The 24,795-nt window shown below is 37.1% G+C and overlaps 5 protein-coding genes and 1 long non-coding RNA gene across 9 annotated transcripts; 4 read left to right on the forward strand and 2 right to left on the reverse strand.

Moving 5' to 3' along the window:
• Positions 1-713: 713 nt before the first annotated feature.
• tmsb2 (thymosin beta 2) lies at positions 714-2,359 on the forward strand. Its single transcript, XM_051128328.1, has 3 exons — positions 714-875; positions 1,506-1,610; positions 2,037-2,359. The coding sequence occupies exons 2-3, from the start codon at positions 1,511-1,513 to the stop codon at positions 2,072-2,074; spliced, it is 138 nt and encodes a 45-aa protein (XP_050984285.1). The 5' UTR covers positions 714-875; positions 1,506-1,510; the 3' UTR covers positions 2,075-2,359.
• A 2,065-nt stretch (positions 2,360-4,424) lies between these two features.
• Positions 4,425-8,839, forward strand: wnt8a (wingless-type MMTV integration site family, member 8a). 3 transcript variants are annotated; one of them, XM_051128326.1, is made up of 7 exons: positions 4,425-4,579; positions 6,445-6,578; positions 6,693-6,726; positions 6,837-6,975; positions 7,325-7,450; positions 7,558-7,700; positions 7,789-8,839. In XM_051128326.1, the coding sequence occupies exons 1-7, from the start codon at positions 4,559-4,561 to the stop codon at positions 8,353-8,355; spliced, it is 1,164 nt and encodes a 387-aa protein (XP_050984283.1). In that variant the 5' UTR covers positions 4,425-4,558; the 3' UTR covers positions 8,356-8,839. The 3 variants fall into 3 exon arrangements, with proteins under 3 accessions (XP_050984283.1, XP_050984282.1, XP_050984281.1); XM_051128325.1 differs by having other exon boundaries at positions 4,521-4,579; positions 6,328-6,578; XM_051128324.1 differs by lacking the exon at positions 4,425-4,579 and having other exon boundaries at positions 6,138-6,578.
• Positions 8,840-9,178: 339 nt separating this feature from the next.
• Positions 9,179-11,264, forward strand: LOC127176574 (protein Wnt-8a). Its single transcript, XM_051128327.1, has 6 exons — positions 9,179-9,266; positions 9,366-9,399; positions 9,547-9,685; positions 9,782-9,907; positions 10,074-10,216; positions 10,645-11,264. Exons 1-6 carry the CDS (start codon positions 9,202-9,204, stop codon positions 11,197-11,199), a joined length of 1,062 nt encoding a protein of 353 aa, XP_050984284.1. The 5' UTR covers positions 9,179-9,201; the 3' UTR covers positions 11,200-11,264.
• A 3,745-nt stretch (positions 11,265-15,009) lies between these two features.
• lcp2b (lymphocyte cytosolic protein 2b) lies at positions 15,010-20,978 on the forward strand. Its single transcript, XM_051127908.1, has 15 exons — positions 15,010-15,268; positions 15,935-15,997; positions 17,340-17,386; positions 17,729-17,794; positions 17,891-17,919; positions 18,020-18,054; positions 18,127-18,325; positions 18,411-18,466; positions 18,557-18,620; positions 18,695-18,769; positions 18,880-18,937; positions 19,027-19,096; positions 19,351-19,425; positions 19,624-19,779; positions 20,657-20,978. The coding sequence occupies exons 1-15, from the start codon at positions 15,191-15,193 to the stop codon at positions 20,780-20,782; spliced, it is 1,197 nt and encodes a 398-aa protein (XP_050983865.1). The 5' UTR covers positions 15,010-15,190; the 3' UTR covers positions 20,783-20,978.
• Positions 20,979-21,175: 197 nt separating this feature from the next.
• Positions 21,176-22,566, reverse strand: LOC127176308 (uncharacterized). Its single transcript, XR_007829077.1, has 4 exons — positions 22,361-22,566; positions 22,219-22,269; positions 21,586-21,646; positions 21,176-21,280 (listed from the first exon to the last, which is right to left on the reverse strand). It is a non-coding gene; the product is annotated as an uncharacterized LOC127176308 (long non-coding RNA).
• Positions 22,567-23,261: 695 nt separating this feature from the next.
• Positions 23,262-24,331, reverse strand: syce3 (synaptonemal complex central element protein 3). Of its 2 annotated transcripts, none has more exons than XM_051127910.1 (3): positions 23,997-24,331; positions 23,654-23,756; positions 23,262-23,563 (listed from the first exon to the last, which is right to left on the reverse strand). In XM_051127910.1, exons 2-3 carry the CDS (start codon positions 23,754-23,756, stop codon positions 23,382-23,384), a joined length of 285 nt encoding a protein of 94 aa, XP_050983867.1. In that variant the 5' UTR covers positions 23,997-24,331; the 3' UTR covers positions 23,262-23,381. The 2 variants fall into 2 exon arrangements, with proteins under 2 accessions (XP_050983867.1, XP_050983868.1); XM_051127911.1 differs by having other exon boundaries at positions 23,654-23,811.
• Between the last annotated feature and the right edge of the window lie 464 nt (positions 24,332-24,795).

Consider the following 24,795-nt stretch of genomic DNA (forward strand, 5'->3'; position numbering starts at 1 on the left):
AAGCCTCAAAGATGTGCATATAACCTATAATTAACCGACAGCTATATTTATATATTTAAAATAATATATATGACCCAGTCATAAGTAACACAGGTATATTTTTAGCAATAGCTAACAACACAATGTATGGGTGAAAATGACACATTTTTCTTTTATTTTAAAAATCCTTAGGATATTAAGTAAAGATCACGTTCCATTAAGATATTTTGTAAATTTCTTACCGTAAATAATTTAATTTTTGACTAGTGATGTGCATTGCTAAGAACTTCATTTGGACACTTTTATTTTTGATTTTCTCAAGAGTTTTTGCACCCTCAGATTCCAGATTTTCGGTCTCAGACATGTACAATTAAAAAAATGTCAAAAAATAGACCCCTATGACTGGTTTTGTGGTCCCTGGTCACATATATGTGTAATTATAGAACAGTTAAATGGTGCTTCCCTTTGGCTCAGCGAGGGGCACGTTTTAAAATGAGACATGACTCAGGGTCTCAGGCAGCAGGACATCCCAGCCCCCAACCAGACAGCTGCCACGTGGTGTGACAGATCCCTGCTTCCAGCTACCCCTGTAATCCTAAAATCACATGCCCTTATGTCCACTCTATTTGTCATATTCCATCTTTATTAATTCATCACTCAGTCACATATAGGCATCGAATATCTGTTCGCTACGAAGCATGAATATTAACTGGCTGGGATGGAAGGGATAGGCTGACTAAACCTCTCCAGCATCCTCCCTCCCTCCCTCTCTCCTCATAATTCCACGCCCTAACGGATACACAGACACCAGCAGACGCAGTCTGGGTAATCTCAGCAGACACGCCGTCCTCTTCTCTTTCTACCAGCCAGTGGATACAGCCACTTTGTGCTCTACGGTAAGTCTTTTATCCCTCACTTTCTCTGCATGTGGGCTTTAGCATGATTAATGCGATGAGTGAAAATGGCAAATTCACATTGGCTATAGGTGCGGCAGCCAGAGATGAAGCGAGATGTAGAAAAATGGATGGCTATTTCTCTAGTGAGGTAGACACTGCAGTCTAGCATGTGAGAAAAAAAGGCTGCCTGCATGCTAAAATGGAAAGAACAAAGACATAGACATAACAAAGGAAGAAAGGGAAGAGGGACATGTGGTGGTTGATACATGTTAGGATGCATGGAGAGTTAGAAAGGTGGGCGGTTAGCATCAGAACATGATACATGCATGCTGGAACACGTGTGCTACATGCTACCATCACACACACATGTACACAGAGAACGGGAACATTTTTTCCCTTAGCATCCGACTGATTTTTCTCAGAAGCATAGCACTTTTAAAATGTAGCATTCTAATTGTTTAACATATGAAATAATTATAATATCTACTGTATTTTAATCTAAAACACTGATGTGAAATGCCTAAAAATAACAGGTGAAGAAACAGCATGCAGGATTCTTTTATAAAACACTACGAAAGACAAAAGCAAGGTCAATGCTCTGTAAGTCACATCTGTCATCTCTACTGACAGCAATCATGTCTGACAAGCCAGACCTCACGGAAATCGCCAGGTTTGACAAAACCAAGCTGAAGAAGACTGAGACAAAAGAGAAGAACCCTCTGCCCACCAAAGAGAGTGAGTGTCTGTTACATTACAGCATTCAGTGTGTCCAATCAGTTTGGGTGTGGTGAAGGTCTCTTTTTTCCCCCCCATCTGGCTTTTTCTTCTCTGCAGTGATCTGTCTATCATTGTTTCAGCTCTTTCTTTTTTTTCCATCTTATAACATCTCTATTTTTCTTTCACTCTCACTCTTACTCTGCCCAGTTTTTTTTTCAATTTCTTATGTCAGCAGATGGGTGTCAGCTCAAAGTCCTCCATCAGCATTGCAGTGCAGACCTAAGCCTGCTTGCAGAATTTCCCATGTGAATAAGCATCTTATTTGCAATAATGCCACGCTCCCTCATGCTTCAAACACACCTCTCTCTCTTAAGAAGTTTTACTGGCACAATAAAGGCATTTAACTTCTAAAACAGTTACATTTCATTTTTTTTCTGTTTTCAGCTATCGAGCAGGAGAGGAAAGGCGATGCCACCCCTTGACCTAAGAGACAAGACGACAAGCACAAGACATGTTCTTCTGACATGGCAGATATTACAATTCCTATTTCTGTTTAAAGGGTGCTATTGCCCCATGTGATGCATGGTTACCATTGCGATTGGAGTCACTGGGGCCTATGAATGGGAGTGTAATGAAGGGGGATGACTTGAGACAGGGTTTAAAATGGATATTTTACCAAATTCTGTTTAGTTTTTAATTTTTTAAAAAGGGTTTCCTCAAGAAATAAAGACAAATGAAATGTAAAACAAATAAAATACCAAATATGACTCTTCTTCTTAAAATGATTTTTCTTTAGATGTAAGTACATGATTATTCAAAACACAAAATCTCTTGTGCTTACCAAGGCTGCATTTATTTGATCAAAAATACAGTAAAATATTAAAATACTTCTAAAGGTACTTTTTTGTATTTTAATTTATTTTAAGGTGTAATTTAGTTCTGTGATGGCAAAGCAACCATTATTCTTAAGTGTTACATTATCCTTCAGAAATCATTCTAATGTACTGATCTGGTGCTGAAGAAACATTTATTATCAATGTTGAAACATTTGTGCTGCTTATTTATATTGCAATATTTTGTGGAAACTTTTTTTTTGTCTTTACTGTCACTTTTGATCAAATTAATAAATCCTTGCTGAATAAAAGTATTATTTTCTTTGTCAAAAATCATACTCCAAACTTTTGAACGGTAGTGTAATACATCTGCCACACACTCTCGGGCACCAATGGTGGGGTAAATCGTCACATTATATTGGGTAAGTGGTCACAATATGAACAGATTTGAGAAGAATACATCTCTTGAATTATACAAAACCTTTCACAACATGTCAGACTTGACTTGCAATAAATATATATGGCATGTACAATCTACAAAATGCTGGGTGAAATATGGACAAACCCAGCGATTGGGTTGTTTTGACCCAGCAGATGGGTTAAGCCTTCTAGATAGTTTTATTTGACTCAACTATTGTTTATAAATTACCATATGGCCGGCTTAAAATGAACCCAAAATAGGTTGTGAATAAAAATCAGACACATAATTAGGCATCAACAATAATCAAAAGGTTAACATTTACTAACAAGCATTTTAAAAATGTATATTATTTAATGATTTATTCAATTTATTCCTAAATGTTCAATAACTGAACATTTACCAACCTATTGGGTTCATTTTAAATACAGTTAACTCAAGCAATATTTAAGCTAAATAAAACATTTAACCCAACCGCTGGGGTTGTTTTTAACCGATTCTTAGGGTGAACTTGTTGAAGTAAACGGCAAAGATATGTGCTAGAAAGACATGGATTTAGTTGTTGTAAGATTTTAATACACTACTTTAGAAATACTGAATTAATTTGGTGGTTACGTTGAGCATTAACGGTGCTATAAAAGTATAAAAAGGTGTTTGATATGTGATGTGGCCAGCAGGGGCGCCACGATTAAAAATATCTTGAATATGTCACACCTGAAGCCCCTCAGGTTATTATTGCTCATTGCTTTAAAACCGATTTTACGTAATTGTTGACGATATCTTCGACGATAGTATGAGACGCCTTTATCCAACCAATGAGTTAACGCAGTTGAAATGGCGCTGAGAAAATTTCGTCTTCACGTCAGGTCATGTACCCGCGGCTCAAGCATAGCTGATTATCCGATACTACATGTATTTTACAGGGCTATTCTCGTTTTTACAATTAACACCTGCTGATGAGGTGCTAGAGGACGCGCCTAGATCCCCTTTGAACTCAATTATGGTTGAGATGTTATTGAAAAGCGCGGCTGCGCTTTGGCGTCACTGTTCCTGCCACCCATCTACCGCACTTAGAATACCACAGTGCTTCTCCGACCCTTATCATCTTTTATGACCAACTTATCTCTCTCAAAATCTCACATAACTAAAAACAATAAAGTAAACTGATAAGGCTTACAAACACAAATAAAAAGCGAAGTGTCTTTAACTGGTTTAAAATAGCCAATGTTACTCCGCAAACACCTATAAACTGGTCTGTTCCTGGACCTACGGAGTTGTTATTCGAGAAACATTAAGTAAAAAATATTTTCTTCTATAATCAACGTTTTAATTTCTTCATTAAAAGTTTCAAATTATTGAAAAATGGAACGCTGGCATGGGCTAAATGCTTTCCTTTATATTAAAATATTGACATTTTATAAACATTCTGTAATGTATTTTGTTGTGTGACAAAAACTATGCAGAGGATCTTCATTTCAAGGTCATATATATATATTTTAAATCAGCCTACCAAATATTTGTCCATTTTCTGAAAACGCACGTTTGCTAAGGTCAAATAGACCAATACCCTTTGTGATTTTACTATTATTTAAAATGATAAAGAACTTGTCATGTGTGTTTTAAATTCCCTTCCTTAATCACAAAACAAGGCAAAAAACCTTAACACAGCACAGGCTAATGAACTGCACCTGAGCTTCTGTGAGTGATTCGTCAAAATGGATCATCTGTGCAGCAAGGTGAGCCGTGTTCCCTGATATCAGTCTGATGTGGGGAGCAAACGCTGTGGTGATGACCTTCTAGCCATTTTAATGCTTATTTATTATTAATTCATTTCACATATACATAACGCGTGAGAGTATGTGTCATTGCCCTCAGTTTGTTACTCCATAAAACCATTGAGGTATTTGTGACGGAACGTTTATGGCACAATGGTCGCGTTTAGGTTAGGTCTGCTTGTACCAGATCATTGTTTAATACGAGTTTGTTTTGTAACAAGTAGGTGTGGGAATTTGGGTTTCAGGCACCTTGTTGTAGACTTGATGATGCCGATGTCCAATTAGTGAGGATTATCCTCACTTGCGCGGCCCTCCATTGTCTTCCAGCCAGCAGCATTGGTTAAACCATTATCCGACCATTAAATAAATGCTGTTTTGAAAAGGGATTTTGAGTGGTTAACGATTTGATTCGAAGATGTCAATACGTGGTTTCAACAATTAATCTTCCACGAGCAACAATTTATAAAAAAAAAAAATCACATCTCCATATAACGTATTAATTAATCGCAAAAGTCATCGAAAGTAAAATGATGAAATATAATCGTTCTCATGATTATCCTTTTGTTTACATAGTTCAGCTGTTGATCCCCTAGTGACAAATAATAACTTAGTGCGAATTGGCTTATCTGTTTTGAATTAGTCTTACACTTGATTCTGTCAACAGTAAGAACTAAGTTATGAAAAGTTACCCGATTATTACAAACTACGATTTATATCTTTTATCATTTTTTTTAAGCATTGGAGAAGTGCCAGTCAGTTTATGACAAACCAGTGGGCAGCTTAAAAATGTATCCATTCTGGCTCGAGTCGTACGAGTAAAATGATCGAATAGCCTAAATCGTATGGATTTATATATAATTTTGCAGACTAATATTATGATATGTCGCTCTCTATTCATGTATCGGACTACATTTCCAGACATTTTTCACACCAGAGCTGTTCCCAGGGGATCAGCTGGTCTTCTATTAACACCAGAGTGTCAGAGGCGTAGAAGTGTTACATGTTATTTGCATGGCCCTTAGCGAACGGAGCCGAATGATTTTATGGCTTTTTGTATACAATGTAGTGCAGCCCCTTACATTTCAGTGTCATTTCCCGGTAAAACACTTTCCCAAACCGTTAAAGTCAAGACTCAAATAAAGAACATCTATAAAGTCAAAAAAGCTTAACAAAACCAACAGTTAAATGATGTATGACTACAGGCTATATATTGTGTATAGTTATGTATTTTATTGTGTATAGAATAGTTCAGTATTATTTCTAAACTAATAAACAATTTAAGAAGGCAGATAAAAGAGCTATTCTGATGCAAAAATGCATGTCCAGTGGTACACGTACAATCAACAATCAGCGTATTCATGAATACACTACACAACACCTTCAACGAGTCTAATCAATGGATATTAGACGAACAGTTTGATGGCTTTGGACAGTCCAATTCATTCAAACTATCTTTCAAATACACAAATGGTAGCACATTAAAGTTGCAAAAACTGAACTGAATTAAGTAGCCTAACTAACTAATAAATATATAGCCGGATAAAAATGATAGAGTTATCATAGTTCATCTATGAACATATTGAAACAACCCTCAGCATAAACGACAGCTTAATAAAACTTAGACTAAAGGGCTTAGTGAAAAGTGTTAGTGCTTTGAAGTGCAGTTAAGGCCGCACAATTCCAGTGACCTCCTCGACGTCTTTTCACAGCGAATTGTCAAAGGTTGGGAGATGCCTGTCACTCAAAGTTGGCGACAGGTATAAATGCCTTGCTCGTTCGAGCACTCAGTCACTTGTCTTCTGTCTCTTCCTGGGTATCCACCTCAGTGTTTGTGCCTTGCATCTCCACAAGAAGGAAGCATCGAAGAAGCAGGGGTGGCTCACGCAGCAATGAACCCTTGCCAGCTTTTTGCATCGTTGGTGATGTCTATGTGCTGTCACATACTGTCGACTACAGCATGGTACAGACATTTCTACAGAATATTCGAAATATATTATATTTGAGTTGTTTTTTCACTGGTATGTATTAACAAAACTTATGTTAACGTCATGCTTTTTTTCTTCTCGTTTTTAAGGTCGGTGAATAACTTCCTGATGACAGGACCAAAGGTAATTGAAGTTTTCATATCTACATGCAGCGATATTTCATTCATTTTATATGATGTTTCATTGTCTAAATGTACAGTGTCTAATTAATTCTCGTCTTTTACATCCGTCAGGCTTACCTTACATACACCAGCAGTGTGCAGGCTGGGGCTCAGAGTGGCATTGAAGAGTGCAAACATCAGTTCGCATGGGACAGGTGGAACTGTCCGGAAAGCGCACTCCAGTTATCCACACATAACGGCCTGCGAAGTGGTAAGCTCTATTATTAGATCAGATATTAAGCGTTCTGCTTTTAATTTTATTTTTATTATTATTATTTTTTTTTACCTTGTACATTCTATTCAAAAACTTTGTAATACAAAGAACTTCCAGAAGAAGCACCAAACAAGTATTTAATCAACACAAGAACCTTATACACTGGAAATCGTTATTGATAAGCAGCAATTCTTTACTAGACCAATGATGAATAAAATAATCATCGATGAACCTTTATTTTTTTAAGGGTGTAGTAGTTTTCTTTTCAGTATTCAAACACGTACTTTAAAATGTATTTAATATAACATGTTCTAATAATTTCTTTATTATTATTTGCTTTTATTAGCCACCAGAGAGACTGCTTTTGTGCATGCCATAAGTGCTGCTGGAGTTATGTACACTTTGACGAAGAACTGTAGCATGGGGGACTTCGATAACTGTGGCTGTGACGATTCCAAGATTGGAAAAATGGGTAAGGCATTTCTTATTATGCATATTTATTGTTATGAGCTACACTTAATTAAAATGGTTTAATGTTTTTTGAGACCAATAACATTAGACTGTTTTGTTGTTTCAAAGGTGGTCGTGGTTGGGTTTGGGGAGGCTGCAGTGACAATGTTGACTTTGGAGAAAGAATCGCTAAACAATTTGTGGACGCGCTGGAAAATGGTCACGACTCCCGCGCTGCAGTCAACCTGCACAACAATGAGGCTGGTCGACTTGTGAGTATAACTGTATTTCACTTTCTCTAGTCAAACAAAACACTTTTTATTGCGGCATGTGGCTAATGTGAAACTTTCTATATTTCAGGCCGTCAAAGCAACACTCAAAAGGACCTGTAAGTGTCATGGTGTATCTGGAAGCTGCAGTATTCAGACGTGTTGGATGCAGCTGGCTGACTTCAGAGATATCGGTACCTATTTGAAAATAAAGCACGATCAAGCACAGAAGCTGGAGATGGACAAAATTCGGATGAGGGCTGGTAACAGCGCGGACAATCGCGGCGCAATCGCGGACACCTTCAGCACCGTTGCGCGCACCGAACTCATTTACATGGAAGATTCTCCAGACTACTGCGTTAAAAACCTCAGCCTGGGACTACATGGAACCGAAGGCAGGGAATGCCTGCAAAGCGGAAAGAATCTTTCTCAGTGGGAGAAGAGAAGCTGCAGGCGACTCTGCCACGAATGTGGCTTGAAAGTTGAAGAGAGGAGGATAGAGACCGTGAGCAGCTGCAACTGTAAATTTCACTGGTGTTGCACAGTCAAATGCGAAACATGCACTCAGACTGTTACTAAGTATTTTTGCGCAAAAAGACACAAAAACCGTCGGCCGCACAACAGTTCACGCAAAAGACAGCATGCGCGTAATAGATGAAGTCTTTATTTTTGCAAATATATTAAGCTGTATATTTCCAATGTAAATATATTTTATATGAGATTTTAACATATGCTGCATTTTTTTTCTCCTAATGTACATTATTCTGCTCATTGCTATAGAAAAAATGTCATTTCGAACCCCTATATAAGACACAGGTCTTCCTCGTTCCCACTGTCAATTGGATTGATCACATACTAAGTTCTAATTTAACTTATTGCACTTTTTCGCTCTCGACATTAGACCACAGATTTAGTTATATATATATAATTATGTTGAAAGTTGTTGTTTTGAATACTTGCACCATGTTTTTTTTTCTCGCACAGATCACTTGACAGTGTGTAGTGTTTCACAAGGGGCTTGAAGTGTTATTTTTTATGGAACATATTTAAGGCAATTATTTTTTAACTATCACATTGTTATTTTTAAACGATCACTTTCTGTTTATATATATATATATTAAATTGATTTATTTTGTCGTGGGAAGCACATTAAATATTTAAAACTAAATTGCAGTCTCAGTGTGGTCAATTTCATTCCGCATGTTTGACAACTGGTTCAAATGTTTATTGGTGAATAAACGGTGTAAAATCACCCCCAAGCACTTGAATTATGCATCAGCTCCAACGACTTTGAGTTCCTGAATAAGCTATAGTGTATTGATATCCTTTGAAGTTCATTGGAGGCGTTTCCTTGACTTGGCCGGTGACTGTGGACCAATAGCATGACAAGAATCTTTTAACAAAAGGTATTCTGGCCCTCGTTGGGAGGAGTATAAAATACATGACAGCACATCACTTTCTCGAATCAGTACATTGCCTGCTTTATCACTGTGGATCTAAGATAATGGCTTACATCTTCCTTTGGGTCTTTTTATTTATTTGCGACAAGGTACTCCCTGGACGCGCATGGTGAGGATGCATTATTGAATTATTATCAGTTGTTGTAATGTAAACATAATTGCTCTTGTTAACATAATGCGTATTTTGTTTTACTTTTTGCTTCCATAGGACAGTGAACAATTTGCTGATGACTGGACCAAAGGTAATCTATTTTCTTAGCCTTCGAGAGGCTTCGAGAAAGCGTTTTACGCAAAAAAAACTATATCATAATCTGTATTGTGGTGGTCTGTGAAATATACAGAAAACTTGACATCAAAATACTCAATTTTCTCTTATCTTCTTCCTATAGGCTTATCTTACCTATGCAAATAGTGTGCAGATCGGTGCGCAAAGCGGGATACGTGAGTGCAAACATCAGTTTGCTTGGGACAGGTGGAACTGTCCGGACAGCGCGCTGCAACTTTCTACTCATAAAGGTTTTAGAAGTGGTAAGATATGTTCATAAATGTGAGCTGTTTATCTATAAACATTGAAAACAAAGCATGAATAATAAAACTATATATTTATTCCCTCGACTACTCTAGCAACTAGAGAGACGTCGTTTGTCCATGCAATAAGCGCAGCTGGCGTTATGTACACTTTAACCAGAAATTGCAGTCTTGGAGATCTGGACAACTGCGGATGTGACAGTTCGAGGAACGGCAAATTTGGTAAGAACACTATAGATATGTCCACTAAACAATAAACTAAAGCCAATCTGATACAGAAAAAAATAGGCTACCATGTTTGTGTATTAAAATGCAACAGAAGTGAAGTTTTGCCATTTTCAAAACAGTCACGACGCATTTATCTAATGGGTTAAACTGTTTGTTTCAGGGGGTCGTGGTTGGCTTTGGGGAGGATGTAGCGACAATGTGGATTTTGGAGAGAGAATTTCTAAACAATACGTGGATGCGCTTGAGACTGGACAAGACTCTAGAGCTGCTGTTAATCTCCATAATAATGAAGCTGGGCGTTTGGTAAGTTGAGTTTGTTCATATGTCGACGTTTTTATACTTTTCTGAGAGTTTAAAAACACCTGACACCTAAACAGGATAAAATGATTCTAAAATAAAGTATTAGAAATTAAATAGCTTCTCATACAGGTCAAAATCCGCTAGGGGCGCCAAAATAAAATTTGGGTGGTGCAAGAGGAATCTCATTGTAAAAAAACGTGTTTGTGATGGGCTGTAAGCTATTTATGTTACGCAAGTGATATGGTAAAATATATTACGCAACTGAGCAGCAGCTTCTATTATGGTTACCTCTTCACAAAAAGTAGCCTACAGTAACTTTTTGGTTACTGAAACTTTTTGAAATGTTGAAATGTTTTGACACGTATTTAGCTTACATATATATAAAGAATAAACACAAAAGATCTGTAGATTAACAATACTTCGTGTTCTAGGCTGTAAAGGCGACTATGAAGAGGATCTGTAGGTGCCATGGCATGTCAGAAAGTTGCACAATGCAAACATGCTGGATGCAACTTTCTGATTTCCGTGAGATTGGCAATTACCTGAAAGTGAAGCACGATCAGGCCCAGAAACTCGAAATGGACAAGAGACGAATGCGCGCGGGCAACAGCGCAGACAACCGCGTGGCCATGGCAGATGCTTTCGGCTCCATCGCCCGGACTGAGCTCATATATCTGGAGGATTCGCCGGACTATTGCGCTAAGAACCTGAGTCTCGGGCTGCCTGGCACGGAGGGACGGGAGTGCGTACAACACGGGGAAAGTCTCACTCAGTGGGAAAGGAGAAGCTGCCGCAGGCTGTGCCACGAGTGCGGTCTGCGGGTGGAGGAGAGGCGCACCGAGATAGTGAGCAGCTGCAATTGCAAGTTCCACTGGTGCTGCACAGTAAAGTGCGAGAACTGCTCTCAGGTCACTGTCAAACACGTTTGCGCCCGGAGACACGGAGGCCATGGGCACCACAGACGCAGACCTCGAGGACCAAAATAAAACAAAAAAACAAACTATTTTCTAATGAGAATAACCACATCTGCACTTTTTCTTAATATTTGCTATTTCTGTACATAACTATATATTAAAGTATTTTAATAAAACTAAGAAAATGAAATCGCTTGTGGTCTCGTTTGTTCTTAATGTTTACGAACCTACATAAGTCCACATTTAATCAATCTAATTGTGAACAGTCGATTTTCAACAGAAGAAACAGCAATGTCAAAATACGAGAATAAAGTTTAAATCTATTGCAAAAGTCCTTGGAACTGGAAATATGCAACATGAATTATGAAAAAAGAAACACGGAAATATTGTTTAGATAAATATACACATCAGTGTATGACTGAAAATGCATATGTGTGACCCTTGACCACAAAACCAGTCATAAGGGTCAATTTTTTGAAAGATTTATATCATCTGAAAGCTGAATAAATAAGCTTACTATTTATGTATGGTTTGTTAGAATAGGACAATATTTGGCCGAGTTACAATTATTAGAATGTCTAAGGGTGCAAAAAATCGAAATATTGAGAAAATCATCTTTAAAGTTGTCCAGATTAAGTTTTGTTATATTTACGGTAGGAAATGTACAAATATCTTCACTGAACAAGATGTTTATGATTACTGCAATAAATATACTCGTGCTATTAAGTTTTGTGGTTCAGGGTCACAGTTCAAAGAATGGCTTCTGGTGGTACATTACTAGTCATTTCTATAAAAAAAAAAAAACCCAACAATATTGAAGTCCAAGATTAGGAATAGCCTACGCTTAAAGTTACTTGAGTGTAAAACGTTTTATCTATTTAACATCAACTCACAACAGTCAGTCGACTTCTCTTTATGCTCCAGTCTTGCCTGTTGGCCTCATGAATAATAATCACGTTGCATGCGTTCACCCAAAGCGATTTTCTTAAATCAAAATGACAGTGAAAGGTAAGCATTTTATAGACGGATACATTGGTTTTCGTCGCACTGTGATTCAGCAAAGCAAACTTCCTTGTAATTATTGCACAAAATGTCGGGGACGAATGATGTAATTTCTACACGTGATAATCAATTTTGATGGCTGCCACGTTCCTATAGCTATCATATTTGCTGCACTGAGTCATTTGACACGCGTCGTCCGAGACAAAAAATCCCTCGAAAAGAAATAATGGTGGTCTCAATTAGTACCGCAGTATAGGGCGTTTATGTAATGAATACTCTTGAAGGGATTAACTTTGTCACACTTGGTCCTAGGCGCCTCCCTTGCCTAGACTCTGGCGCACTTTGATATGCGGGCAGTACGGACAGTATGCTGACAAAAGTGTAGACAAAGCCCGTAGGAAACATGCCACCGCTGGAAGGTGTTTGGCATGTTAATCCGCGTTACCGCTGTGTTGGTGTACATAATCACACCTGCGGAAGTCAACGCGTTGCATGTAAATAAATCAAAGGAAAGGATCTCAATTCCATTATTAGTCACGTTACGTGCTTGAGAACGCATTTAAATTGTAAAACCAGGGCTACTTCGTGTGTCAACATAGTGATTATGTTTAACCAAACTGGATGTTATGGCCTAATCATGACATTTGTTTTCATAGAATTTATCAGCAGATTTCTCACTTGGTTTGCCTATTACTTGACGCATAGTCAATTTACTCAGTGGGACATGCCATAAATCTGCCAAACTGTCTGGCCTGATGAATGATGGGATATTGACTCCAGTGGGGGTCTTGACTCTTAGCAGCCAGGGGGTGGGACTTTCAGAATATAGTATGTTACAGTGACCTATTTTACTTCCCTTGGCTACTTCCTAGTTTTAAGACAAAAATTATTTAATTTTTGATATTTAAAAAGTAGGCGACTTGACTACATAATAGCTTGCTTTAAATAGATAAAACATATATATTTAAAAGTATATAAATATAAAAAATTACTCAAAGTACTCCAATCAACAGAAACCAACCATTCGCTCACCACAGAATGCCTATTTGCCTTTCAGGATGCTGTGTTTTTTCCCAGGCCACCCTGCTGAGCTCTGATGAATAAGGAACAAAGTGGCCATCCCCTCAAATACAGTACCATGTTGTTGTCATCTCAGCCATGACCCCCGTTCCCAACCCCTCCTTGTCTCTTATTTTACTGACCTTTCATATGGATAAAATCAGGTTGTAATCTAGTGCAGCCCTTTGGTTTACCCACTTCAAAACCCCAGCACTAACAGTGATCCCAGTCTGTTCCACTCCACAAAAGACCTATTTCCTTTTAGCTTAAGGATTCTACTTGCGCATGACAAAGACCAGGAATGCACTGCTTCTTCATCAGAAGAACTGCCACGCTCTCCATCAAGCTAAGTACTGACTCCCTGACTTATTTGTCATTCATTAGAGGTTTCTGGCACTAGTTTATTGGTTTTCTTTTACCTGACAGGCCAATATCGTTGATATCATTATTTGGTGAAATCCTAGTCCCAGGTTTCTTAAACGTGACCCTGGACCACAAAACCAGTCGTAAGGGTTAATTTTTAAAAAATTGAGATTTATACATTGTATGAAAGCGGAATAAATAAGCTTTCCATTGATGTTTGTTAGAACAATAGTTGGCTGAGATGCAACTATTTGGAAATTTGTAATCTGAGAGTGCAAAAAAAATCTAAATAGAAGATTGCCTTTAAAGTTGTCCAAATGAAGTTCTTAGCAATGCATATTACTAATCAAAAATTAAGTTTTGATACATTTTCAGTAAGAAACGTACAAAATATTTTCATGAAACCTAATTTTTACTTAGTATCCTAATGATTTTTGGCATAAAAGAAAAATGTCATAATTTTGACCCATACTATTAATTTTTGGCTATTGCTACAAACACAGTAGTCAAAATTTGTGGATCAAAAAAGTTCATCAAAGTTGTCCTAAGACAAGAATGTTTTGGTTTTAGGACAGCGTTGATAAAACGTTTTGATCCACTTCAAATGTTGACTACTGCATACCCGTGCTACTTCAGACTGGTTTTATGGTCCAGGGTCACAAATATCCTAAAATATGTATAACACTACTAAGTTTGGAAAAATAGTAAGGAACATTATGAAAAATGTATTTAAAAAAAAAAAAAAAAAAAACCTATTGGCAACCTATCAAGAATTCATTTAGCCATAATGATTATGCAGTTGAACATAAATGGCAAAATTAAGTGTTTCATCTTTAAGATATCTTTAACACCTAAAAACATCCGTGACGAAAGTTCCTTCTGCTTTTTATTGGCTACAAGCTGCGCGCCCTATATGTAAAACACCCTGGGGAAGCAGCTACTTCACTTTGGCAGTCCTGCTGGCCTGTGGTTGACTGTCCATTCACCTCTCACCTTGGTGTTAGATTGCATGCTGTTCTGTTCCCAAAAGGGATATTTCCTTTTTCTGTTAGGAAAATGCAATGCATAACAGGTGAATCGGCAGCGGGGATGTGCTGATCTACAATAATGGAATGCATTGCACTTTCTTCATCTTATGTCGCCTGATTTGCGGTCATGGCCTAGTTATTTGTGTGTGCTGAGAACATGTGAAAACTTGTGTGCTTTTGATGTGTCCGGTCTATAATTAGTGTCCTTTTGTAGCCCTTGCAATGCTTGTAACCTACTTATAACTAAACATGCACATATAGTATGTCCCTGATACATTTATGTTACAGGGCCTTACAAGTGCAGTTATGTACAAACATATAATGTCCTAGTCACGCTCTGAAAGTTTTGACTTTCACATCTTTGGTGATGAGGCACTTCCTCTATACAAAGATACAGGAAACAGAGAGAGCTGAGAGCCTGCTATTCTGCGTCAACAGTATCATCACACTCAGTTTTAGACCAACTAGCCACAAGCAAGACAAGCGCCTTACAAGCTGCATACTTTAATAGCCATTGTCCTATATTCTAAAACTTAACCACAAGAAGCACCTGCAATCGTACAACAGTCAGTTTTCACTGTACTAGAGAAACAACAATTCAACAAATCACAATGAATTTTGAAAGTGTACCGTCCAAGTCAGAGGTGATGAACTGGAACTCTGGAAACTTGGCTGACTATCTCAAAAAAGTGAGTATGTGAAATTCATCCTATTTTGCTTTTGACAAAAAAGACACATTCAGTTTAAATGTATTTACAGCAGCTGTCAGTGTTACAAAGTTTCTCATGTAACCCGCATATTGTTCGTTTTGAAATTAAGCACACGTCTAGACTCTTCTCCTATAAAACTCAGCTGACATACTATTGAGGTTTTTATAATAATGATGCTTTTAGTAGTAAAATGTCAAATGTGACTTTGAATACTCTTTGTAAGAGGGTAATCTTCAGAGATCTTTTTACAGTCACACTCTTGTTCTTCAGTTGAGATACTTCAAGTGTGGCTGATAGATTTCCACGCAATGTGGTTTTCTGAACTGTCTATTTGAGAGTTGTGTAAAGCTTCTACTGAACTCAGTTCATTAATTGCCTTGTTTTGCAATTGTTCGGTCAAATGCACTCTCATGTTAAAACTGTCCAAAAAAGATATAATTTCTGAAACAAAGATATATAGAAACTATTTACTGTTAATAAAAACCTAGTTTACAACCAATTTACAGTAGTGTTTATCAAATCCTATCTTTTTTTGTAATCTCAAAATAAAACATGCTGTTGTGTCTGCCCCTTTAATATAAGAGTGTTCATGAAATGTGTGACTGCAGATAAGTTTTGAACCATCACACTTTTTTCTGCTTTCAGATGAAACTGGTGGGGTGTGACAGAGTGGTGAAGAAAAGCAATATGAACGGTGCAAAATTTCTGGTAAATTCGCTTTCGCTCTTTGACAAATACACTAAAACTCAACCCTTACTTGCACTTTAAACTGTACTGCATGTGCTACATTGTACTGTATAAAGCCATCAATAAACGGTAAACAGTATTGTGCAAACAACGTAGGCACGTTAGATATAAGATTTAGATTGTTTGCTTTAATGAGCTAATAAGAAAATATATGTTTAAATTTGAATATTAAAAATTTGATTTCTGTATCACTCAATGATCGTGAGATCAGATCTCTGTGTGGACCAAACCGCACAACCGTCTTGTTGTTGGACTCCTTGTAGATACAAAAATCTCACTGGATTATTACTACTAATGGCAAATAGTTTGGTAATGTAAAAAGATGTCCTACTTGCACATTAAAGGGGTCACGAACTGAGAAACCAAAATTTAATTTTGACATATATGAATGAGGTCATTGTACTATAAAAACATCCTGAAAGTTTCAGAACTCAAATCTTTGTCGTTAGTCAAAAAACAGCTTATATTGAAGCCAAACTGCCAAAATGAGCTTTTGGAATGTTCTAGTCTATGATGTAGTAGTGTGAATAAGCACTGCCTCCGCAGAAGAAGATCAATGCCTGCTTCTACATCAGAAGCCTGTTTAGCCCCGCCCACCGATTCGCACGTAGAAACCAACAGGACAACACAACGCTGTACAGTGCCAAGTTGTGAAGAAAACAGTGTTTGTGTTGCCTTACTTCTGATCATAAAGTTAGGAAAGAGTGAATGAACTCAGTAAAAGTTTGGTCCTTCAGATTCGTTTACAAACAAGGCACAATTCGACGTGGGATTTTCAAAAAGACTGAAAGTAAAAGACCATGCTGTGCCGACTCTATTGTGAGTAACTGTTTTCATTACGTGGCCACTATTTCTTTGTCTCTTCTTACAGATCAGTTGATATGTATTGACTTACTTATGCATTTTTGACCTAAATCACCAGCGTCCATTTATAAGGAACGTAGGCTCTCAAACATACACAACTATTAGCCAATCATAGCATTGGGTGTTTACTTTCGAGTCTACAATCCGCCACACCTATTCAAAACGGTTTTCTGACCTCTCTGATGAGAGAGGTCAGAAAATAGCTTGTTACTTCTAAATTGTTTTTTGAGGTAAAAATCTTGATAACATTATAAATGGACCTCAGAGAACAGTACAAAATAAAAACAAAGGCAGTTCATGACCTCTTCAAAGAAAACAATACGACCTTCTTAAACATTTTTGGTGAACAGATTTTCACAGAGTATTGTACTATGCTTAGACAAGCCAAATCACAATATAGAACAATATAGAATTAATTCCTGTTTCTATCTTATCGTAGAATATGACTGATAAGGACCTTAAGAAGTTCCCCACAGCACAACTACCGTAAGTTTTAAGCTCAACACCAAGAACAAAAACCTCACAACAAAAAATGTAAACTTATTGGTTGGGGAAAAAAAGGGCATGTGTCTTCTGGCTCTGCCATGGCCTTGGCATTTCTAGCACCATGCTTTACTGTTTTACATGCTTTACACTAATATAGACAATTCTAAGCGAGTCACTTAAAAGTCACTTAAAAGTTTCCACAGTGTATCTGTAAATTACATCTGCCTCCAAATATCGGTGAAAAAACGATTATAATCTATATTCAATACCACATATAGTTTGTTGAGCTTGTAAATGTCACATCGCTCTACATTTATTTACTTCCGTTTTTCTGTTTGGAAGATTAATCACAAAGATCTGCAGAGATATTAATCAGAACAACAAACAAAAGAAGGCCATGTTTCATAGGTAAGCAAGATCACGCTTTGAAGCACTTCATAAACAAAGCTGAACTGTCTCAACATGCTTTAAAGTTTGTCATTTTAAAACCTTTGCCTTGACTAGATCAGATCATCGGATGCCTCCAAACCAAGGTAACTCTTCTTCAGCTACATAAATAACTGCGGTTACACTACTTAACCCATTATTCAGCTACCTAAAATGTCTCTACATTTTTTTCTTGGCAAAATGTAGAACCTGCTCCAGGAGGTTGGGATTCTGATGAATTCGTAAGTCTTTATGTTATACTTTTTTTGTGGCTTGCATTAAATGTGCATTATTAAATTAAAATGTCTTTTTAGGACCAAGATGGAAGTGACAACGACTACGAGGAGCCAGATAGTAATGAGTTTGAAGACAATTACATATGCGCAGCATCATGTGATAATGAGGAAGATGGTGATTGTGAAGATGACTATGAACCACCTCCTACTGATACACCTTCTGAAATACCGTCTCACTTTCGTGTTGCCAAGCCTTTGGGCGACGGTGATTATTTAGGTAATTCACAATACATAAATGAAAGAATCTATGTATTTCAATTAGCAAGATTTACTCACCCATTCTGTCATGTGGCGGTGTGTAGACAGCGGTCCACGTGGTTCTGCCAGACCACCAGCTGTTCCGAGAGGGCTTTTGAATGTAAGTAAAGATCTTTTTAGTACAAATATATCTTAATGACTCTTTTGTACTGTAGATGAGGCAATTATAAGGTTGTGTGTTTACTTTCAGATATCTAAGCCTCCATCACGACCAGATCCCTCTCCACACAGGCCTTTCATTCCCCCCAATCAATGTAAGTGAGTTCAATTTCAAATCTCTCAAATATAGGGGCATAATCTCTGAATGTTCTGCAAATCATATCCACAGTCAAACCTGGTGCGCCAAAGATAGATCGGACTAAGAAACCTGGCACATCCACTCTGCCAAAATTTGGCAAATCAGGTACATATTCAGTTTTCATTTGAAATCTTCTTAAAACCTTTTGTATTGTATGGACATATCACTAAACATTTAACTTTAAACATTCAACTATTTAATTTTTATCCTTACAGCAATAAACCAAAACACCTCACCAGCGGCTCCAAAATCAGCAACTTTACCCTCACAACGGTGTGTATCTTTATCGAAAACCTGCATTCATTCCTATAAAGTTAAAAAAGCAGTATAGTACCTACATATTTTGTATTTCTCCAATGCAGATTTAACACCCAACAGATGGATGACTTTCCTCCTCCTCCACCTGTAGAAATGAATGTGATGATGGGGCAGGTGAGCACAATCATGTTACCTATAATAAACATGATAACAAGCATCTCACAATCCCATAAACATGCAGTTAGACTGGACAACCACTAGATGGTACTGTTGTTACGTGGTCCTGTGGTTTGTTTAACAAAGCCGCTAAACAAACGAAACACAAGCCCAGTATTGCTTACATGCCTAGTGCATTATTTCCAATCATAGAAACTATAAAATGTGCACTAGCCCACAGTCTAAAGGCTGAATGTTTTTTATGCACTCAGGACATGGATCCACGGTGGTACGTGGGGCAAATGTCACGAGGAGAAGCCGAAGTCTCACTCAGACAAATGAACAGAGTGAGTTTCACCACTTAAGTCATAGAATGTTTTAGAATTATCTAAAATGCAAATACAATGTGAATAAAATTAGCTTTATGGGAGAACTGATTTGTAATTTAAAGATTAAAAAACAAGCCTTTCAACTGTATATAAAGAGAGGGCAAAAAATAGAAAGAGCAAGTGTATGAAGACGTTCATACATTATGTCTTTTTTAGGATGGCACTTTCTTGGTGAGAGACAGTTCAAAGGGCGGCAGTGAGCAGCCATACACACTCATGGTTCTGCACCAGCAAAAAGTGTACAACATCCAGATCCGTTTCCTTGGAAACAGCAATGGATATTCCCTGGGCACGGGCCTAAATGGTATCGAGGTAATGGCATCTGTTGATTCTGACAGAAACGTCCTGATTGACCCTGTAAAGCCTGGCGTCTAAAATAATACTCAGAAAAATCACATCTTTCAACAGTTTATCAAACCTTTAGACAAAACATTAAAAAAGTTTGCATGTGTGTTTTTCTGGTGACTATCACATTTGATATGTCAGGCTTTTATGGCTTGTATAATATGTGACCCTGGACCACAGAACCAGTCTTTGGGTATATTTGTGGCAATAAACAAAAATACGTTGTATGAGTCAAAATTATTGATTTTTCTTTTATGCTAAAAATAATTAGGACATTAAATAAAGATCATGTAACGTGAAGATATTTTGTAAATTTCCTACTGTAAATATATATAGTAAAATATATAGTAATATGCATTGCTAAGAACTTAATTTGGACAACTTTACTGGTGATTTTGCACATTTTGATATATACATTATTAGTTTTATGAAAGCTCTGTCATTTTTATTGTGGGGGCAAATAATGCAAAGCAATACAAAGATGACCAAGAGGCAAACAAATAAAAGTTCCTCATAAGCCTAATCACCTATCATATTTGATATTCACACAAAAAAATGTACAGATAATCAAATAAACCTAAGTTGCTTCAGTAAAATCAAAAAGTTATTCTTAAGTTTACTTTATGAAAATCAGTGAAGTCCTGCAGAATTTGGGTCCAACCTTGATTAAAACCCACCTGCCTGTAGCTTTCTAGTAACCCTTAGACCTTGATTAGCTTGTTCCGGCGTTTGATTAGGGCTGGAGGTGAAGTCTGCAGGACTGTGGCTTTCAGATTATCAACTGTGGTGATTTTTATTGCTTCAGTGATATTCCCTCAATCAACTGACTGTATGTGTGTACCAGAATTTCTCCAGTGTCATGGAAATAGTGGCGCACCACATGAAGACCCCACTGATTCTGATAGACGGAATGGAGCACGGAGCCAGACCTCATCGGCAGTGCTGCCTCATGCACCCGGCGGGTTTCTGACCCGCAAAGCAGAAGAGCCAAACAGACAGACTGTTATGGAGTTCAGACACTTAGTCTGGTGAAATGCAGGAACTGCAATGTTGGCAATCAACACCGGATATCTAAGCACTGAAAAATGAAGTACAAGACTGAATTAATAAATCATATTCAGTTTAATTCGGTCAGACAAGACTGTCTACACTTTTTAAATTGAGAATACATTTTTAAACACTGTTTAAAACTGTTTGATGTCAGCTAGAGGCAATCTTACTTATTATTATCAACTCATTTGTACATTTGTCTGTTCTAAATTAATTATTCCTAAGGCTTTTAGTTTTCGAACTTAATGTTTCCTAATAAATTGTGAGGTTTAAGTGAAAAAGCACTTTTCTTAAGTTACATATTTAGTCTTCCGTCGTCTGTGCATGTTAGGGTTTCCACGTCAGTCTGGAGGCAAGCCATTTTTATCAGGGTGTGTGAAGCACACGGTCAGGTTACACTGCAGCAGCTGGGTCTTCACTGCAAACAAAGGGTGTAGTAGCTGAACATACTGCAAAAAGAACACAAGAGAAGACCCTCTCCTTCCTTTTTGACTGAGTGAAACATAACCAGCACCAACAGGTTATGTTTACTGTAATCAAAGTATATAAATAGAAGCATTCTGTTATGTATTATGCAAAGGTTACTGTTAACGTACAACCGAAAGCAAAATCTATCAGTTTGCTATTATTTTACAGTAATCAATCTAAAATACAGCTATAGCAGATCTAATCCACAAGTAACTGTTGAAATATATTTATAAATGATGTTTGGTGCTACTTAACTGGATATGCAGGGCTCAGCAATAGATGTAGCCAACATGAATTCTTGCCAAACCCAATGGCTCTATGACATAATAAAACTCATTATTGACAGCCCCGGAGGATTTGTGGGATGTTCTGAGTGCTGATATGTTTGTGTTAGCATTGACGGCGGGCACAGATTAATGTCTTAGCGCTGACTCTTCGTTAACTGCCACCCTTGGCAAGGATGCCACGTTTTCTTCTAAATGTGTTCATGCAATACCCATTTCAAAGCCCTTAGAAGAATTTCTGCCAGCACTCTAAAAAAGAGGAACTATTAAACTGCCAGCACATTTCAGAATTGTCAAAACACGAGTGTGTGGATATGACTTGTCAAACTGTATATTATTATTATTATTATTACATTTCATATGGTAATTTTAAAATAGTGTTGAAAAATCTAGGCCTCGTTCACATAGTAGCAGAATGCAGTTGTCAGTCCTTAATACGGTTACGGTCACGCACAGTGCAGTTATTTACGGTTTACAACCGCATTCTATAACCTTTGATTGCTGTCACTATGTTTTCTGGTAAGGAATACAGTTTTGACTCCCGTTGAACATTCATACAGACAGTATTCGAGACGCTACTGTTGAATATGAAATTTTCTCACACCTGTAAGTAAATGCGGGTGTCAATCCCAAAAACCGACAGTGTGAACGTAGCCTAAGAAAATAAGGCTGGGATTAGGTTCAACAGTCACTAACAGTCACTGAATTGTGCTAACAAAAAGGACTTCTTACATTTACACACTTACCTTCCAACTGGTCAATCAATTCTGACATTAAATCCAACTGCTTCAAGATATAATCCAGGCCAGCTGAGGTCCCATGTTCACTGTTCTCGGTTGAATTTCCCTCAGACTCCATCTGTAAGTCCATTGCACACAGAGGTAAGGATAATTATTATGTGTAACCATTTATATGGTCTCCTTTTGTCTTAAACGGATGATAAGAAAATAAGAAAAAGTACAACAATAAGACAATAAGAAAAAGTAAAAAATGATGTACAGCATTTTAGGTAGCATATGTGACAATGAACCACAAAACCAGTCATAAGGGTAATTCTTTGAAATCTGAAAGCTGAATAAACAAGCTTTCCATTGATGTATGGTTTGTTAGGATAGGACAATATTTGGCCGAGATACAACTATTTGAAAATCTTGAGGGTGCAAAAAAATCAAAATACTGAGAAAATCAGCTTTAACGTTGTCCAAATGAAGTTCTTAGCAATGCATATTACTAATCAAAATTTAAATTTTGATATATTTATAGTCAGAAATTAAAAAAAAAAAAAAATGAAATAAAACAATAATGGAACATGGGCTTTATATCCTAATGATTTTTGGTATAAAAAGAAAAATAGATAATTTTGACCCATACAATGTGTTTTTGGCTATTGCTACAAATATACCCATGCTAGTTATGACCAACTTTGTGGTCTAGGGTCACATATTATATTTTAAAACTAAATACCTCATGAAGTTATATAATTAATTCTAACAGATTTATCAAAAGGTTTAGTAACTTGTTCCTTAAAAAATCATTAAACTCTGCATACAAAACATTCAGAAGCCCCTTTCTTGCATTTTAATGACACTGGATTAATCAGATCCACACTCAGCTTTTTGCTTTGTTGATAATTTTATTCATTTATGTGAGGGTATAAAATCATGTTAAATCACAAATATGTCAGCTCTGGCAAATCCAACTGGAAAAGTTTCAACAACATTAACATCATCCTATCAGATGCCTCTGTTCTACATCGAAACTCTACTATTATTCTTGGGGGATATTATGTTCTTCAGCAGCAGGATGACCATTTTTATCTTGTCCATCTGTGGAACCACAGATGACAGCTTTGCACTTGAGGAACTCATTCTCCAGGCTCTTGAGGGATTCAGCAAGATCTGGACTGGTGCGGAGCACAACCATATCATACGCCATCCAAGACAACTTCACTGAGGACAAAGAAAATGATTACTAAAACTTGTTATTTTTTATTCATAGCATTTTTTTATTGTTTAATGCAGTACTTGTTCGTTATCTACCTGAAATATTCTCCATTTGTTCAGTCATCTTCTCCAAATGTTGGTTTAGTTGTAAACTCTCACGACTAAAGTCCTCACGGACACTCGAACTATCGTCAGACATCTAAAACCCAGCAAACTCCGTAATTCCCGCTGAATTGTTGTTACTTAATCTTAGCCTACATGTTACATGAGTTACATTTTCACGACAAATTAAATAAGATCAAGTTTTAAACGGACATAATCAGTTCTACTCGTTTTCTTTCACTCAATTGTACCTCAACAAAGCGACGTTGCTTTGAATTACGTTATTAAATTAATATACATGTAGTGTGAATAGAAACTCATAACTTAAGCAAATTACCTTGGTAATGTAGACAACTGCAGACAAATTTTAATGTTTCGTGTTTTATTGCTTCTCCTGATATTAACTTAACAATGCGACACGTAGATTTAACGGCTCTCGCGCGTGCACGCGCAAATACTGAACGCCTTTTGTCGAATCGACCAATTTTGCTTTTTAAAAATGTATTATTTTGATTGTAGTGATGTGACATCCAATTCATCTACGCAAATCGGTTCTTTAACAGTGTTCGTTTCAAAGAAAATATTAACAAAACAATTCATCAATATTTTTACGTCATGACGTCCTCCCTGACGTCAAGCTTGATCAGCTAAATAAATTAATGAATAAACACACATATATAAATGTTATTTAATAATACAACACAATATAATTTGCACTTATATTAAGCACTAACTACTCCTAGCTCCTAAAAAGGTTTTTGCACGCTAATTAATAACAACCAGTACTTTCGATAAGGGAAATGAATTTATGCTGGTGGCTCCACACAGAACGGTTGAATGACAAAAATGTAAACACTATTCTGCTTAAAAATAAAAGCTGCAATTAAAACTATTCCATACAGTAATTAGTGCTTGGTCCTCATAAAATATTTTGAGAAGTTAAAGTAATAAAAAAAAACATTAAGTTTCAAAGAATATATATATTTTAAGGAGTTTTAGGTGGTTGTAACAGAAAATTCCAGTGTGTCAGGCTAAACCCTGTGAATGCCTTCAGGTGATGGTGGTGCTGCTGGTTTGTGGATGAGTGGGTGGGTGTATGGGGGCTGTGTCAGAAAGAGCCTAAACACGTGGAAGGC

This window comes from Labeo rohita, chromosome 14 (genome assembly GCF_022985175.1).
Source record: "Labeo rohita strain BAU-BD-2019 chromosome 14, IGBB_LRoh.1.0, whole genome shotgun sequence".
NCBI classification, from domain to species: Eukaryota; Metazoa; Chordata; class Actinopteri; order Cypriniformes; family Cyprinidae; genus Labeo; species Labeo rohita.

Bases quoted from the DNA above. Each gene is read 5' to 3' on its own strand.
- tmsb2 (XM_051128328.1), top strand. From the start codon at position 1,511: ATGTCTGACAAGCCAGACCTCACGGAAATCGCCAGGTTTGACAAAACC. The intron at 1,611-2,036 runs GTGAGTGTCTGT...TTCTGTTTTCAG, and splicing joins CCCTCTGCCCACCAAAGAGA to CTATCGAGCAGGAGAGGAAA.
- syce3 (XM_051127910.1), bottom strand. From the start codon at position 23,756: ATGTCTGACGATAGTTCGAGTGTCCGTGAGGACTTTAGTCGTGAGAGT. The intron at 23,564-23,653 runs GTAGATAACGAA...CTTTGTCCTCAG, and splicing joins ACAAATGGAGAATATTTCAG to TGAAGTTGTCTTGGATGGCG.
- lcp2b (XM_051127908.1), top strand. From the start codon at position 15,191: ATGAATTTTGAAAGTGTACCGTCCAAGTCAGAGGTGATGAACTGGAAC. The intron at 18,467-18,556 runs GTAAGTAAAGAT...GTTTACTTTCAG, and splicing joins TTCCGAGAGGGCTTTTGAAT to ATATCTAAGCCTCCATCACG. The intron at 18,621-18,694 runs GTAAGTGAGTTC...TCATATCCACAG, and splicing joins TTTCATTCCCCCCAATCAAT to TCAAACCTGGTGCGCCAAAG.
- LOC127176574 (XM_051128327.1), top strand. From the start codon at position 9,202: ATGGCTTACATCTTCCTTTGGGTCTTTTTATTTATTTGCGACAAGGTA. The intron at 9,400-9,546 runs GTAATCTATTTT...TTCTTCCTATAG, and splicing joins TGCTGATGACTGGACCAAAG to GCTTATCTTACCTATGCAAA. The intron at 9,908-10,073 runs GTAAGAACACTA...TGTTTGTTTCAG, and splicing joins TTCGAGGAACGGCAAATTTG to GGGGTCGTGGTTGGCTTTGG.
- wnt8a (XM_051128325.1), top strand. From the start codon at position 6,382: ATGCCTTGCTCGTTCGAGCACTCAGTCACTTGTCTTCTGTCTCTTCCT. The intron at 6,727-6,836 runs GTAATTGAAGTT...TACATCCGTCAG, and splicing joins TCCTGATGACAGGACCAAAG to GCTTACCTTACATACACCAG. The intron at 7,451-7,557 runs GTAAGGCATTTC...GTTGTTTCAAAG, and splicing joins TTCCAAGATTGGAAAAATGG to GTGGTCGTGGTTGGGTTTGG.